Source organism: Aplosporella prunicola (genome assembly GCF_010093885.1).
Source record: "Aplosporella prunicola CBS 121167 unplaced genomic scaffold K452scaffold_11, whole genome shotgun sequence".
NCBI lineage: Eukaryota > Fungi > Ascomycota > Dothideomycetes > Botryosphaeriales > Aplosporellaceae > Aplosporella > Aplosporella prunicola.
The window spans coordinates 1,005,474-1,021,652 of NW_022983539.1; the positions used below are offsets into that span (position 1 = coordinate 1,005,474).

At 50.1% G+C, this 16,179-nt stretch overlaps 8 protein-coding genes across 8 annotated transcripts; 5 read left to right on the forward strand and 3 right to left on the reverse strand.

Moving 5' to 3' along the window:
* Window positions 1-668: 668 nt before the first annotated feature.
* On the forward strand, window positions 669-1,884 carry K452DRAFT_297936 (uncharacterized protein; the record flags this gene model as incomplete). Its single annotated transcript, XM_033542077.1, has 3 exons — window positions 669-1,076; window positions 1,129-1,246; window positions 1,520-1,884. The coding sequence occupies 3 exons, from the start codon at window positions 669-671 to the stop codon at window positions 1,882-1,884; spliced, it is 891 nt and encodes a 296-aa protein (XP_033398397.1).
* A 905-nt stretch (window positions 1,885-2,789) lies between these two features.
* On the forward strand, window positions 2,790-3,535 carry K452DRAFT_203540 (uncharacterized protein; the record flags this gene model as incomplete). The annotated part of the gene is made up of 3 exons (XM_033536069.1): window positions 2,790-3,047; window positions 3,114-3,218; window positions 3,290-3,535. Coding segments are annotated over 3 exons (609 nt in total), but the record flags the coding sequence as incomplete, so codon positions are not given.
* Window positions 3,536-4,807: 1,272 nt separating this feature from the next.
* Window positions 4,808-6,097, reverse strand: K452DRAFT_308326 (uncharacterized protein; the record flags this gene model as incomplete). Its single annotated transcript, XM_033543143.1, has 2 exons — window positions 4,808-5,821; window positions 5,888-6,097. 2 exons carry the CDS (start codon window positions 6,095-6,097, stop codon window positions 4,808-4,810), a joined length of 1,224 nt encoding a protein of 407 aa, XP_033398399.1.
* Window positions 6,098-6,703: 606 nt separating this feature from the next.
* Window positions 6,704-7,810, forward strand: K452DRAFT_226934 (uncharacterized protein; the record flags this gene model as incomplete). Its single annotated transcript, XM_033536864.1, has 5 exons — window positions 6,704-6,774; window positions 6,834-6,953; window positions 7,011-7,211; window positions 7,260-7,424; window positions 7,474-7,810. 5 exons carry the CDS (start codon window positions 6,704-6,706, stop codon window positions 7,808-7,810), a joined length of 894 nt encoding a protein of 297 aa, XP_033398400.1.
* A 1,553-nt stretch (window positions 7,811-9,363) lies between these two features.
* K452DRAFT_226537 (uncharacterized protein) lies at window positions 9,364-10,008 on the forward strand (the record flags this gene model as incomplete). The annotated part of the gene is made up of 2 exons (XM_033536833.1): window positions 9,364-9,512; window positions 9,579-10,008. The coding sequence occupies 2 exons, from the start codon at window positions 9,364-9,366 to the stop codon at window positions 10,006-10,008; spliced, it is 579 nt and encodes a 192-aa protein (XP_033398401.1).
* A 435-nt stretch (window positions 10,009-10,443) lies between these two features.
* On the forward strand, window positions 10,444-11,715 carry K452DRAFT_226814 (uncharacterized protein; the record flags this gene model as incomplete). The annotated part of the gene is made up of 4 exons (XM_033536855.1): window positions 10,444-10,805; window positions 10,860-11,318; window positions 11,368-11,467; window positions 11,524-11,715. The coding sequence occupies 4 exons, from the start codon at window positions 10,444-10,446 to the stop codon at window positions 11,713-11,715; spliced, it is 1,113 nt and encodes a 370-aa protein (XP_033398402.1).
* A 467-nt stretch (window positions 11,716-12,182) lies between these two features.
* Window positions 12,183-14,895, reverse strand: K452DRAFT_358416 (GMC oxidoreductase; the record flags this gene model as incomplete). Its single annotated transcript, XM_033546191.1, has 10 exons — window positions 14,792-14,895; window positions 14,579-14,756; window positions 14,485-14,553; window positions 14,244-14,454; window positions 14,133-14,216; window positions 13,971-14,082; window positions 13,901-13,923; window positions 13,144-13,849; window positions 12,483-13,096; window positions 12,183-12,430 (listed from the first exon to the last, which is right to left on the reverse strand). Exons 1-10 carry the CDS (start codon window positions 14,842-14,844, stop codon window positions 12,183-12,185), a joined length of 2,298 nt encoding a protein of 765 aa, XP_033398403.1. The 5' UTR covers window positions 14,845-14,895.
* K452DRAFT_270535 (uncharacterized protein) lies at window positions 14,890-16,061 on the reverse strand (the record flags this gene model as incomplete). Its single annotated transcript, XM_033538993.1, has 4 exons — window positions 14,890-14,956; window positions 15,009-15,101; window positions 15,151-15,365; window positions 15,419-16,061. 4 exons carry the CDS (start codon window positions 16,059-16,061, stop codon window positions 14,918-14,920), a joined length of 990 nt encoding a protein of 329 aa, XP_033398404.1. The 3' UTR covers window positions 14,890-14,917.
* Window positions 16,062-16,179: the final 118 nt, after the last annotated feature.

Genomic DNA, 16,179 nt, shown 5'->3' on the forward strand with positions numbered 1-16,179 from the left:
TTAAGTGATCTGGAGATGCCTGGATTTGGGTGCTGTGCAGTGGGTTTAAGGGGCATGTCGATGCTATTCTACTAATGTAGGAAAGTAACTAAAATGACGGGGTAAGAAAGGAGGCTGAGACAACAACGACGAGCTCAGATCGGTTGCCAATGACTTTTCTTTTCAATGCACGACCACAACTTGTGGAATTTGAATATTTCAGATAAATTTCATGCGTTCGTTGTTGGCGGGCGTCAAGACTTGCTTTGTTGAGTTAGCGCGGGCAGGGCACCATCTTCACGTCTCATCCATCTCATCAACCTTGCACTTTGTGCCGAAATCTGTTTCCTAAGTCCCGCACTGTGCCATTGACGTGAGGATGCGCTCTTGCTTGAGGCAGGCGATTGGTCGGCGCGCCGGGTCGGCGCCGCGCGGACTGGGGAAGGACCGACAACCATCACTCGGAAAGAGCGAAGTGAACATGGCAGCCTCGGTGTTGCCGTCCCTGGACTCATCACCGGGCGCAATGTTTCTTCTCGACCTCGCGACTTTTTCTTCACTTGAATTCACATCGTTTGCTACGCGGAACTGCCACCGCAGAGCTAGCCCATCGCTACTACAGCACTTACGCTGCATATCTACTTTCTCCGTCACTTCAGAGATTGCTAACGAAAATAAGTTTCGTCACAATGGAATGGAACGAGCCAATGCCTAGCTTCACTGTCGGAGAACTCTCGAGATACTTTGAACAGATTAGGTTACCTGAGGAGTTACGACATTCCACTCGTAGAGACATAGATGCCCGAGACGCTCGAGCGAAGATCGAATTTATTTATACTGTGTTCTACTACCACGCTAGCAATATCCCGTGGCAAGGCTTGGCCTCCGGTAATCACTGTCCACATCGAGCCCTAGAAAGGATCTACAACAGCGGATACGGCAGACCGCAAGTCTTTCCCTATCGGAACGAGGACGAAGTAAACTGGGGAGGACATGCTCTTGATAACCTTGAGCACAACATCGTTATGGCAGCGGCTCTGCTGGCCCTCGGGTACGATGTATACCCTACAGCTGTCAGTACTACAATTCCAACGGATGTACGTGTCAGACCTCAACAATTGACTAGAACGGGCTATTAACATACAACAGCATTGTCATTTTGTCAACATCGTGACGATTGAAGGATCCCGCTTCATGCTAGACCTCGGTTCTGGTTGCAACAATCCACCGTCTCCGATGGACCTTAACTACAATCAAGCAAACTCCAGTCAGGTATTGACGACAGTTAAAACCTTAGCAACTTGTTTCACCCTGGAATGGCATGCGGGTAGAGGCAGGTTCGTGTATTCGTTTGGACCTTTGCGATCTCCTGAAAGGCGAACTGAACACTATTCGTTCGGATTTTTACGGAGCGACTATACCGCGCTTCAAAGTGAAGCAGTTAGAAATAAACGCAGGAGCTATCTGCCAGACGCTCGAGAAACGTATCTGTTCTCACGACAGCTCAGGAGTTCAGAGCAACTACCACCACCCTCGACAGGCGCCGGGGATCCTAGAATATATACTCAAGACCTCGTTGGGTGGGTAGCTTTTACCGGCGGTTTTACCCGCGTCCTCGAAATCGGTGCAGTTCCAGAAGAACCCCTCGAATCCCACATCAGTAGCATTGTCGATTTTGATGAAAATATGATTGCCTGGTTCGGAATGGGGGGTGGGTGGCGGGGATTATGGGCTTACCAGAGATATCGGCCTCAGGAAGCGGGTGTAGACAGTCCCCAGGCCGACGATGGCGACGCGGACGACGGGAACGATGGGGACGACGCTGATGATGATGACAATGAGGACGACGAGGATAACGAGGATGCAGTGAGCGAGTGGGACTGGGGGTACGACGACGATGACTAAGAGGACGACGACAGGCTTGGTCGCGAAAGAAAAAGGATTGCATTGAGGGAGACTATACCCGCCTGGTCGTGCCACTGATGATCATAGGTGCTGGGTGGGCTTTTTTGTTTATCCTTAGCACCAGTACGGGGCTCCGGTTAGTGCCACTTCTGAACTATTGTTCTGAATATCGTATCTTGGATTCCAAAACTCTTTAAGTCTTGTTTCCACATTCCGTCGGCGTTTCTGGGTTATGAGCGAGCCATGGGTTTGCTCACTATATGTGGCAACATACCTGCACGAACATATGACTTACTCTCTATCCTAGGCTATGTTTTTACAACGTTTGAATACTCTTATACCCTTGGTGTTTTTTGCAATCATAACCTCATGGAATACTCTTGTCCTTTCGTATACTTGTACCTTCCTGTCAACTTGGATACTTTATTGTAAGCTTATTACAACTTCCTGAGGATTATTCTGTAGGTGTTTTTGATCATGGTTGAAAATCTTCGGGGCCATATAAGCGTGGCATCTTCCATACCCTCCGCTCAACGCCTTATTAAAAGCCAAGCTCTTCGCTATTTGTCATTGTCCCTCTCACTCTTTTGATTCTTTGTTGCCACGTGCCTCCACCTCCACATGATGTCCACCTCAAACCAGCCATTTCCGTAAGCCAAGCATACTCTCTTCTTTGTCCAGTCGCCACAGATGTATATTCTTCATGCACCTTTGCGAAAATTTACACTTCGCTTCTACACCAGACCAAAACCCCAAGGATGGTACAGATACTTCTCGCCGGCTGCGCAATCCTGCTCGCCTACCTCCACGCCTACGCCAAAGCAGACGATGCCGTCTCCCCTACCACTATCGCCAACACCCCTACATCGGCCGGAAATGATGTGTCTGCAGCAACTGCGCCTTCGGCACCAAACGGCAACGCCAACCTGACAATCCACACCATCACAGTCGCGCGCTATACAGACGTGTTCGACCCGCAGAGCCTGAAAGCCGCTGTTGGGGATATCGTCAAGTTCGAGTTCTACCCCGGCAACTGGTCTGTGGCGCGCGCAGAGTACCTCTACCCTTGCGTGCCGTACGAGCTTACCGAAGAGGGGAAGTCGGGCTTCTTTTCGGGCTGGCAGTACACGCCTGAGGTGGGACGGAACTCGGGGTATAGTATAGTGAGTCGCCGCACCCCCATTTCGCTGTGACATGGCTCTGCTTCGATGCTTACTCACCGACTACAGCCGCCGGCTTACTACCTCCGCGTCAATGCCATCTCGCCTGTCTTCTTCTACAATGCTGCGCCAGGCTTCTGCAAAAATTCGTCCTTTGTCGGCGTTCTGAACCCCGTATGTGAACGCACTCCCCCTCACACACTCTCTTTTCCCAGATCACTGACTACTCCTCGTCATTCCCGCAGACAAACGACTCCCAAATCTTCCGCCAACAAGAAGCAGCCAAAGCTGCCACCATCGCGCTCATCCCTGGGCAAGCCGTCCCAGTCGGCGAGACAGTCACGCCTTACGGCTCCTCTTCCACCTCAGCTAAGTCAAACAACAGCAGCGGTAGCGGCGGTCTCTCAGGCGGCACAATCGCAGGCATCGTCATCGGCTCCATCGCCGGTCTGCTGCTCCTTGGTGCGCTTCTCGTCTATCTCCACAGGCGCAGACAGCCCAAATGGTCGACGCAATCTCGGACGCAGTACGCCCCTGGCTTGACGGGGGGCTCGGCGCCGCCAAATATGGCGCAGACAATATCACCAGGCGCACAAAATGCTTGGACGCAGCGGCCGGTGGACGACGCTTCGTACCGTATTGCGCCGCTGAGGAGCCCGCCGCTTACGGTGAGAGGGTCGGTTGGGGAGGGTGGTGGTGTGGAGGCGCAGAATGCACCGACGGGGACGGCGACAGTAAGTGAGTTGAGCGCGTATGGGACTGTGTCGAAGGAGATGTAAGTATTGTTGTCCTCTTTGAGTGGTGTTGATGATGTGCTAATGATATTGCAGGGTTCCAAGCGATCCACCAGGGAGACGGCTCCCGCAAGTGCCGACTAAGCCATATGAGTTGGGTGAGTAGGATATGAAGGAGAAGAATGCTGTACAGTGGCATTTTAGGAGTGCTGAGTGTTTGTACTGGATGCGGCGAAATGACGGAGAGGGGGTTTTGTGGCGATTTTAGATGTTTATTGTCACCATTGATGGGTAAACTTGCCTTTAGGGGTATAAAGTAAGTTTTCCGACGTGTTGGAAGATTGGCTGATGCTAATGGCGCTTTCAGTGCACAAATTAGATTGATTGCTTGCTATACTGTGGTTTGCATAGATGTGTCGAGCTGGAAGAAAGTCACGGACGTTCTGTGACTTTCCGTGATGGTGGACTTGAAAGTATAGCTCCGGAGCTTTGGGTCTGGAGGTATTTATGGGTAGACATCCCCGTTCGAATAACATTCTGTAGCGGGCGTTCTGCATGGGCGTTAAGGAGATTTGGCCTGCGGGAGGTGAACCATTGTTTAAGTAGAAAATAAATGGTAAGTTATTAACCCATATGTACGTACACACTGTTATGGCGAGCGGAAGATCTGATATTAGTCCAGAACGTCAAGGAACCGACCACTTCCGTGATCTAACCGTATCAAAGAAAACCTTCCTCGTACAACCAGGCATTTCACCTCTTAAACAAAAGTAATGACAACACATGTCCAGGGCAGGGACGTGACTAGAAGCTGCGGCAGCAATGATAGCAGGCTGCGTGTGACGATTCTGGCTCCCAAATCACATCTCGCCCGTTTAGTCTCCATCTTGTTTTACCCCGCACCCCGAAGATGGTAGTTCGTGACGTTGCAGTAGCTCTCAGAATTCGTCTCATTTGACTTAGGCTGTTGTTGCCGGGTCTAGTCCAAAGTCAGTTAGGAACAATTTTATTATGCGAGGACTCATTGAACTAACCAAGAAAACCGGCATCGAGTGCGAAACCGCAATTGCCGTTAGAAATATTAAAAAGTGGAGGGTTCTGTCCCGTTTCTTGATAGGATAAAGCCCGAGTTTCAGGCGTACAAGTATCAGAGGAAGTGGCGAGGATGCAGAATGGATCACTGGTACCCATATATATGTAGGAAACCGCGCAGTTGCGAATGGTGTTATTTTGGCAAAGAACACAGCAACTGTAAGCATCGCCAATCGGAAAACGTGACGCTTGTTGAACGTTAATCAATCCAAAACCGCTGTCAATGTTTAAGCCGTTTGAGCCCTGTGTGACGTAATTTCTCTCATCATTGCAGGCGGCGTATTCCGTCACGGAGGCGGTGGAAGTAAATATGGTGGTCGTAGTAGTCGTGGTCGATGTGAAAGTAGGGGCGACCGTAGTTGAAGCCGTGGTGATAGTCGTGCTAAATGAGAGGGTTGTCTTCACGGGGAATGGAACCACAGTCGACGTGGAGGTAGCGGTCGACACAGACACGACGGTCGTGGTGGAGGCCGAGAGCGTCGTCGTCACGGTACTTGCTGTTGTTGTAAAAATAACTTTTGTGAAGATTTCGATCTTCTCCACACATTTCACCTCTTTTGGATACTTTCCCCAGCCTGGCCCCTGACAATCACAGTCGTCGCCATGCTCTAGAGCATGAGATTCAAGCTCCAGGTTTCGCTTCATAGGATTCATTATAGGAGTAGGATAGCCGTCTCTGGTGTCTTGAACCGGGAAAAAACCGGAACTCGTTGGAATTACTGTCGTGGTAGTAGTATCGGCACTGACAGTTTCAGTTTCTGTGGTGGTCGTAGTTGGCGTTATAGTTACTGTCTCAATGACGGTGATGGTGGAGGTCGTTGAGAATGTGTCGATGACCGCGGGGTTAGTCACAGTAACCGTGGTCAGAGTTTGTGAAACGATTGTGCTGGTGACTGGGGAAGGTGTCACGGTACTCGTAGGTGTGGTGGTTATGGTAGCTCGCAATACCGGCTACAGCCAACTATTAGTCTTGTACTTCTATCTTGTCCTTACAGAAAAACTGAAAACCTCACTTACAGGATGTATGGTCTTTGTCCGGTATGACGTCCGCACTTCCCAGACGCTAGAAGGTCCCAAGGCCGTAAAGCAATGGGACACTGTTGACGTCTCGTATGTGACTTGCTTGTTTGCCAAAAAGGCCACGGGCAGATCGAAGAGTTGAGGTGTTGCGAAAACACCAGGAACGGCCAACAAGGCGGTAGCGACAGCAGCAATGTTGAGCAACATGGTAGGGATGGGCTGAAACGGGTAGTGGATAACTGCTGTGTCCCGATGAGAAACAGGGAGACGGCATATTTATGGCATACGTAGTAGAAATTTTGAGGGCATTCCGTTGTATATTGGATCTTCGTTTCTACGCGCGCTCTTGAAGGTTCATTCCATCAAGTTATCAACAGAATTTGGGAAATTAGGTGATCGGTCTGGAAGCAAGACTTTCCGTTCCATATGAGCCCGACGGTTTGATTAAGCCGGTAACTCTAACCTTGCTCTTAAAGCCAGCTACAAATTACTGCAGCACAATCCTGCGACACCAGAGCACTTACTGAATATTGGACCGGAAGAAGCTGTTGTTGACCATGTAGTTCGACTTCGTCGTCCCCCCGCAGCTTCCCTTTTTTTAAGGATCACGATGACCACGATTTGACGTCACAGATTGTGACTTTGTATGGGAACTGGCAGGAGCGGCACCTATATACAACCTACCTTTCTCCAATGCTCCGCACAGTTTTTCGCAGTGTCTTCCGGTCTCGTTTGACTTGCAAACTTCACCTTCAAACACCGACCCCATTTGCACTCACCGGCCACAGACTTGCATTCAGCAGAGCCGCCATCATGTCAGCTCACGGAGGCGAGGGCGGACAGTTCAAACCTGTCAAGGAAGCTCAGACCCAGGATCTTCCAGGGTGATGGACTTCCTTCACGTCCCAAAAACCTGGAGGGGCATGGCTGACATCTGATGTAGCTCTGAGAAGGCGATGAAGCCAACCAGCGAGTCCACAGCTCTCGAAGGTGCAGAAGGCTTCGTCGAGTATGTCCCAGCTGGCAAGCTCAAGGGCAAGAAGGCTTTGATCACCGGAGGAGAGTAAGTGCTGCTTCGCTTCCATACGTTGTCCCTGATCAAATCGCTGACGGCTCTCAGCTCAGGTATCGGTCGCTCGGTTGCGATTCTCTTCGCTCGTGAGGGTGCCGACGTCTCGATTGTTTATTTGCCAGAGGAGCAGCAGGATGCGGAAGATACCAGGAAGTCGGTCGAGAAAGAGGGCAAGGAGTGCTTGTTGATTCCTGGAAACCTGATGGATAACAACACATGCAAGGAGGCAGTGCAGAAGCATGTTGAAAAGTCAATGTCTACCGCATGTCTAACTGCCTCTGCTGACCTTGAATGCAGGTTCGGCCAGATCAACGTCTTGGTCAACAACGCCTCGAAGCAGACAATGTGCGAAGACTTTGCTGAGATCGACCTTGACAACGTCGAGAGCTCTTTCCGTAGCAACATCTTGCAGATGTTTGCCATCACCAAGTTCGCTCTACCCCATATGAAGAAGGGATCCTCGTATGCCTCCACCTCACCATGCTCATTCTTCTTATACTAACGGTGGCAGCATCATCAACACGACGTCGACGGTCGCTTTCCGTGGAACGTCTTCCATGGTGGATTATGCCGCAACGAAGGGTGCCATTGTCTCGTTCACGCGTGCTCTGGCGAAGAACCTGGTTCCGAAGGGCATCCGAGTCAACGCTGTCGCGCCTGGTCCGGTGCATACACCACTCCAGCCTGCGTCTCGTCCGGCTGAGCAGATGGAAGGCTTTGGAAAGAAGTCGGCATTGGGACGCCCTGGACAGCCGAGCGAGATTGCTCCGAGTTTCGTGTTCCTGGCAGCGAAGGACAGCGAGTTGTACTACGGGCAGATCTTGCATGCATACCCGCTGGGCGACTGAAAGCAGCTGATGCTGGCGGGAGACGGTATGGCGAGAGGCGAGAGACTGTTGCTCGAGTGAGGACAGATACGGCTGATGGTATGAAGTACTGTGTACGAGTACAAAATCCTTACAGGTGATGAACTTCCATGGAATCGATCAATCGCACGGGCCAAGATTTCTCCCCGCCGAGCACCTGGCCCAAGCTTCCATATCTTGAAACCCACAATTGCGTCAACGCCAATTCTTTATCACCCAAGCCACAAAGCGCCGATCTCGCACAATCATCAGTCGACCGAGAAGTCTGGCCTACCTATCGTCACGTCAACGTCTGCTACCTGAGCAGGCACATTCCGCCCGAACGAGGCCCGCGAAGTCCGCGAACGATACCTGCCAAAAGACCGGGTCAAACGCTGGTATCCTACGAACCTGAAACATCATGATAGCCTCTCACGGAAGGCAAGACGTAAACTCCAGTCATTGGACAGAGTGCAGGACGAGGCTGGTACACTGGTGACATGCTGTGGCAGGTGATGGTGACAGATACAAAATTTGATTGGGTCTCGATAAAAAGCAAGGTGGGTGTGCCTGGATTGAACAGCCTGACAGCTGCGTTGCCTTGACCGTGGGGTGGACGGCATGGACTAGAATGTCGGTTGGCCGGCATATCTTTCTACCAAGTCATTGTCAAGCTGAGCAACTCCGCGGGAAACCTCCGAATCTTCCGTCTGGCAAACGACCATTACGCGTCGAGCGCATTCATGATACCACGCCGGTGGCTGGAGGCGCACAGATGCCGCCGTCGCGAAAAGCGGGTCAGGGACAACTTGGAGCTGAAAACCAACAGGGATATGGGCTTGAGTTGTCACAGCTGAGGGCTTGTGACCTCGCCTTGGCGACCCAAAGTTTGGCGTAGCCACCGCTCCTATCTTGCTCCTCTCCAACCTCTCCGCGCAATGTCGTTCCATACGATGCCGTACTGGCTAGTCCCTCTACTCGATTTCTTTGCCATACCATTCATCTCGGCCTTTTGTCTTGCTAGCACTAACGCGTCCTCTCCCGTCAGGAAAGTCATTGTGGCTTTGTTCGCTTTCATCGCCTACGACTTCCAACGCTCTTGTAGCAAGCTTCCGAACCGGAGTCACGCAGCGTTGGCAGCAGGGCTGGTTTGGGGACAGGTTCTCAATGCCAACCATTTGCTCAACCTCGGAAACCTGAACTACGAAACAGATGCGGTGGATAACAAGCGTAGCCAGAGAGAAAACACAACTTGGACGAGGCTGAAATGGGCTTTAATTGTCCATGTCAATACGCGCTGCGCGGGATCAGTCTCACAACCGGATAAACCGCCTTGCATTTCCGACGCAAATCTTTCTCCTGTCATTTCGCGATGGAGGTTTGTTCGCCGGAGGGTTTCAGTCATGTGCATGGCCCTCCTCTTCTTGACCGCAATTGAAAGCCTTCCGCAACCTCCGAACATGGAAGAGATGTTTGCGTGGCGAAAGCAAAGCTTCTTTTCGCGCATTTCTGATATCACCGCCAAGGAGACGGTATTCAGATGCATCACGACGGTCATGTGGTTCTGTACTGCATATACCATCAACCAGACAATCTTCAACATATTGCCCGTTCTTCTCGTTGCACTTGGATTGAGTAGCCCAACGGAATGGCCACCGGTAATGGGGTCGCCCTTTAGTGCGTGGTCATTAAGACAGTTTTGGGGGTAAGTGATACCTGCACACCTGTCCCTTTCAAGTCTTAGATGAGCATTAGTTGAACGAGAGGGTAGAGTTACATGGCACCAGAACTTGCGGCGATTTCTCACCGCACATGCAGAGTTCTTGACGGAGAATGTGCTACACCTGCCAAAGAGTTCTTTTCTCGCACGCTACACCCGTGTTTTATCAGTGTTTCTCTTGTCGGGGCTCGTTCATCTTGCGAGCGACTTCGCGGGAGCTGTGTCCAAGTCTGAGGCAGGTGCCTTCAACTACTTTCTCCTTCAAGCGGCAGGTATTCTGCTAGAAGACATTGTACGCAAATCTTACCGTTATTTCAGAGGCCCCGGCAAAGACGTGAAGTTCAAACGATGTGTTGGTTTTGTTTGGCTTTTCTTCTTCCAGGCATGGACCATTCCATCCTGGGCGTATCCACTCATCAGAGCTTCACGGCCGGGGAGGGATAAAATGCTCCCGTGGTCTCCACTTGTAAGATCGTTGTGAGATACGGCAGACACGGCGGTGCGGTCATGGCTCCGTGGCGTGGAGTGATGTGCGTACATCATGACAGGGGCAAGGCGGGCGGTGAATCGACGGGCCAAAGCGAAATGCGCGAATCGAAAAATGCGATGTTGCAACATCGAAGATTTCGCACTCGGGATTGTCGCGTTCGGCAAGCCGATCGCAGTTTTGCCATCAGATCGTATCTACCTAACGGGCCGAGGCTCCCTCATTGGCTGCGACCAGTTGAAACGGCCACACTAGTGAGAAATATTGGCGTGGTCGGGCATCGAGAACTGTCCGTTCCCACAGAATCTGCAAATTGTATCGCCGCTTTGGCAAGTTTTCCGACCATGATGTCATCTGCATCTTTCCTTCCAGCCCTCCAGCCCACCTTATATATCCAGCCATGGCCAACACTCGTTGACAACACCAAAGATGCCGTCGCGCCAAATTCACTGGGACAGTGATTCCCCTGACTGGAGTCCGCCGCCGGAAAAGGACCAGCTGTTTTCGCCCTCGCCGTCGAGAAACAATGTTAACCGCGGGCGTCGCCGAAGCGCGCGCGCCCTCGTCGGCCTTGACACTGAAAGACCAATGAAAAATCACTTCCCCGGAGCCGAGAAACTGCTTTGGTCCCGCATACGAACGACGCTACAGGAGCCTTTTGCGGAATTTCTTGGTGTTATGGTCTTGACTTGCTTCTACGTCGGTAGCATCGCACAAGCAACACTGAGCACTGGTCAGGAAGCTTCTCCAGGCGGAGCTGGTTATGGCACCTTCATGTCGGTTCCATGGGGGTAAGTGTTCGAGATCCTGACCCAACATCTGAGAAATTAACGTTGAATTCGTAGGACTGGTATCGGAGTCATGCTTGGTATTTACATTTCTGGTGATTCCGGGTCATATTTGAACCCTGCCATTACTATTTCGAACTGTATATTCCGAGGTTTGCCATGGCGGGCGGCGCCTGCAATTCTCCTATCTCAGTTTCTTGGGGCCTTCGTTGGATCTGGTATCATCTACGGAAACTACATCTCTGCTATTGATTGGTATTCTGGCTATGGCATGCGGACACTACCGCCCATGCAAAAATCCACGGCCCAGATCTTTGCCACATATCCGCAAACATTCGCGCCGAGATCTACGCAGGTGTTCTCGGTTGCGATTCCAAGCGCGCTTATCACCACAGTCATTTCTGCCCTCAAGGATGACTACAACAACGGTATCTCCAAAGCGGGTGGTAACTTCTTTCCTCTGGCAATGTTTTTCCTTTTCTACGGAGTCGGTATCGCGTTCGGTTGGGAGACTGGGTAAGTCATTAGAAACCTAGGCACGCAGGACCTTTACTGACAGTAACAGCGGTGCTGTCAATCCAGCGCTTGACTTCGCTGGTCGTCTCATGTCCCACGCCAACGGTTACGGAGGCGAAGTTTGGAAATCATCCGGCTATTATTTCTGGGTAAGCCAGCGACTGCATACACTTGTAAATCATCGGGGCTAATCGTGTGTCTACAGATACCTATGATCATTCCATTTATAGGAACCATATTCGGTGCCTTCTTGTACGACCTATTCATCTTCACTGGGCCTAGTCCGCTCAATACGCCCTGGCTAGGGTTGAAGCGTCTTGGAAGACGTGACATTATGGCAAGGAACAAGCAAGAAAGACGAGACCAACGAAATGACGAAAGTACCACCGAAGTTTAGAGATGAAGATTATAAAAGAAGGGTTGGAGTTTTTGGCCGCGTCAAGAGCGGAGTTTTCATCGATGGTGTTTGGGATTTTTGGAAAAACAAACGGTTTACCTATTGAGCGTACTTGGCAATAAAGGCACGACGAGGAGATATCCATAGACCGTATTGGCAGAGAAAAAATAAACTAATATAACACCTGCTCAGTAGGTTACATTCTACATACTTACATGTGCTACATATTAAGCTACGAGGGCAAGCTCTATATCTACCTTTGAAGTAGTTTGTAGTAGTGTTTTACTTTACCTGTAGAAGAATTAGGTATCGCCGAAGTATAATCCCCACTAAATTCGGAGCGACTTGATACCCTTTTGCCTCAATGGAATATCGCTCTCTGTAGGGATGAAATGTATTATACCTATACCCATCCGACAGTGGTAAGATCTAACCTATACTTCCGCCTTGAGTGAGTGCAAGTTCCCTCAAACATTAACAATAGGAGCAGGCTGTGAAACAACAGTAGATGAAATCGACTGCGCCGGAGGCATAACAGATCCCATCGAGTCATAAGTTGCAGTAGGCCTTTGCGAAGGGAACGTGGCAGTAGCGTTTGAACTCGAATTGCCTAATGGAAGCTGATCGGTATACGTTGGTCCTTGGCCGCCTTGCAAGCTCTGCAAAATCCTCGCTGCACGGACGGCAACAGCGTACGTGAGACCCATGGGGTGTGCTGAAGACCCATCAGTGTTCTTTCCTACAGCTTTTCAATAATATGAACTTACCTGATGGCTGATATGGAAATATGCTTCCATCCACAACCCGAACGTTCCGCGTGCCATACACCAGCATTTTCGAATCTACAACTCCGCCAGCCTCACGCGGAAGCATTGGGTTCCCACCAGTGAGATGCTGTGATGTGCCCATGCGCTCGAAAACGGCTTGCTGGTACTCCGCCGCTGAGAGGTTGTACATCGGATCCGTGAGTGTGAGGATATCGCTGAAAGGAGCGTGGGTAGCGAGCTGGGTGACGTAGTACTGCGCTGCCTTGCTCAGAAACCAGAGGTCCCAGTCGACTTCCTCGCCGCCTATTGTCGCGCGGACGGTATTGTAGTTTGGGTCGATGCGTGGGGGTGCAAGAGGATCGCTGCTGTTGATGTGTGTTGTGCCTTGGGATAGGGGTATTAAAGCGTACGGCATTGCTTGGTTGCCAGAATACTGCCAGGCAATTTCTATCAAGGGCTGGTCGGTATACCACAAGTGCTTGAATACTTGAAGTTGAGCGTCTTCGAGTCCGGGAATTGAAGCCGTTGAGTTGAGCCAGGTTGAGGCCGCAGCGAAGTTTTCTGGAGACAGAATGTTGCGAGCGGGTTCTAGTTGAATAAAGTTCTGAGCGTACCTACCAATGTCAGAATAGTATATAAGTAAATGGGAGCCAGCACTCACTCGTGTCCGGTGAAATTTACTGAGAAATTGAATTGCAGCGGCTCGTACATCATCATCGGAGGATCTCTCAGCCCAGTTCCAACTGTGGATAGGTTGACCACTGGTCGAATGCCCAATGGTAAAAGGATATTTGGATCGCCGACTCCGCTAAGCTCAAGGATTTGGGAAGATTGAATGCACCCTGCGCTCAGGATTATCTCTCTGGCGTTTATTTGCGCAATAGAATTGGAGTCTCTGCCATCTTGGTACTTTAATCCAGCCGCTGTGATGTTCCCAGCAAGGGTACTCTCCCATTTAATGCCGGTGACTTGAGAATTGGTTAACACTCGGAGATTTGGACGGGCCTGGACTGCTGTGTATGCCGAGCCAGCATATGACCTAGTATAATTCTGCGGACAGATGGCGAGTGGTAGGAAACTTGCACCAGTGACGTTTCCTCCATTCCTGTCTTGTGGGATGACATAGCCGGCGGCACGGAGCGTAGGCTCAAGGTAATCGGAAAGTAATGAGAAGACACTCCGCTGCATCGTGGAACATATCGGTCCGTTGCCTCCGTGATTTGCTGCATCATACGTCAAGACGCTAGAACTTGGTGATGCAAAGAATGTTTCCGATTCCCTAAAAGCTGTTGAAAGCGTTTCCCAATTCCAACCAGTGAGGTTGAGGAGGCTTTCCCAGATGTCGAGTTGAATTCTTGAATCCTCGTCTACGGGTCGTCAGCTTGATCATCGGTCCGTAGAAAAGACATTGGGCATACTGTGGATCATCCAGTTCATGGCGCTGTAAATAAGTTAGCTACTTCATGCCAGATAAATATTGCTTCAGACCTTGTTCCACCGATCGTCTTGCCCCTATTGACAGCTTGTGACCTGTTCTCAAAGAGCCCAGGTTGGTCAACAGAGCTAAAATCCCAATCAAACTCCGTACCAATGATCGCGCCTACACTTCAAATCAGTACGTGAGACAGTTGTATGCATTAGGGCTTCCACCTCGGAGCTCTGGTATAGTAACGTTAGGATTTGTCCGGCTATCTGTACCGGCCTCCAAGACCGCAACTGTGATGTTTGGATTCTCTGTTAGTACGACAGCTAGCAACAAACCCGCTGTGCCAGCGCCTGCAATTATGTAGTCATACTCGATGTCTTTCGCAGCGACGGAAATCGCGAGAAACAATAGAAGGATAGAATGCTTCATTGTCAGGATAGAAGCAATGGGTTCTTGAGAGTCTAGGATTGCGTCAAGACTACCGGAGTACTCTATTATATTTGTACTTTTCAACATGTCAAACGTCAGTTTATCTGGCGTGGAGAGCTAAACAGATCAGATGCGGGGTGCACTTACATCATGACTTTTAGGATAGCGCCAGTTAAGTTTGAGACGGCGTCCGGGAACGGAAACTTTTGTAAGTAGCTACCGAGGTGCCAGACTGACTAACAACAACATTAAATTGCAAACCATCGTTCAGCAATTCACCCATAGATATTTTTATAGGACATAATACAACCGAAAAGGTGTTTTCTCTTACCTCTATAAAGAGGGACAACCTAAACTTAGAAATTCTTAGACGTTCTTGCCACAGCGGAAATTCGTTCCTAGATCTATTTTCCATGAGGCTAGAATTGCCATTGAGGCGTTGACAAAATCATACAGCGGTAAACATGAGAGCCACTCAAAAATGTGGGAAGGTCGATTTTCTTGCATATATTTGACGGTAACTATCGTGAAAACCTCATCGTAATGCGTTTCCTGCGACTATTGAAAGCCGTAGCTGAACTCAAAGTCCATCGCTAGGGCTGTAAAAGTTCATCCATCTCTAAAGCCTAATCAGCAAATGAAGCAGAACTACAGGAAGACAGAGAAGTTACTTTGTCATGTGGTCGAGCAGAGCTTACATAACGAAGATCCGTTGCAACACGGATCCTGTCCAACGGGTCATTGTTCAAAGTGGAAGCATGGATCTATATATCATCAGTAATCTTTAATCCGAAAGCTGGAAGATGAATGTACCATGTGTGGCTTGTGAAGTACGACATCTCCAGCTTCATAAGCTGAGACAAGCCACCGTTTCTTGTATTCACGGCCAAATCCGAGTGGGCCATCAGCCAGCCAACCAGTTGTCATCATGTTCTGGTTGAACCCATTCTTGGTCTCCTCTTCCGTCAGTCCGGTTTCCTTCGCCTTTTCAGTGAATTCGCTTTCAATGGACTGCCCAACTTTGTCCCCTACACCACGTTAAAAAAAAATTAAGACCAAGTTGGCATGACATGAAACTTACCATCCTCCAAGTAAATCAACCCACCACCCTCAAGATCCACATCACCGATAGGGACCCAGGCAGTGATGGCTGTTGGCTCTCCGTACCGCAAAAAAATCTGGTCGTAGTGGACGCCGATTGCCTGATTCCCAGGGGTGTTGTTGCGAAGAAGGGTCCTGCGGAGCGCAAGTGTATTGTCGCCCCAACTGCTCAACTCCTTGACAAAATCAAGTAAAGCCTGGTGCTTGCAGAGGTCCTCTGCATACCAAGGCTCAGTATGTGCTTTGATTGCCAGGTCGACAAAAGCAGCTGCAGTACTGTTTGTTTTCTTGCCTGGATTTGTTGCTGCTCCGACACCCGGAAACAAACTTTTATCTTTTGAGGCATCAAAGATACCATCGGTGTATAATGTGCCGGGTTTAAGGACACCAGTAGGAGAAAGGTACTTGAAGTATTCCTCCCGGCATCGAAGGACGTCGTCGCGTGGAAGCAAGCCTTTCAAAAATAGGTAGCCATTTCTGTCGTAGCGCTCTCGAAGAACCTCAATCGGCTCCTTTGGATGTGACGGTTGAAGGGGAATGACATCCGAAGGTAAGAGGTTGCCATCGTTGACTTGGAGCTTGATATTCAAATAGTCGGGAGTGGAGGTTTGATGTTCGGTCATGGTGCTAGCCATACTTCAGGTGCTGTCGACTTAAATGTTAGATATTGCAGTAATGCTTACGAAATTTGGAGCACCTACTTAGAGGGACAGGAATTTATGGTTATATTGTATACGTTTG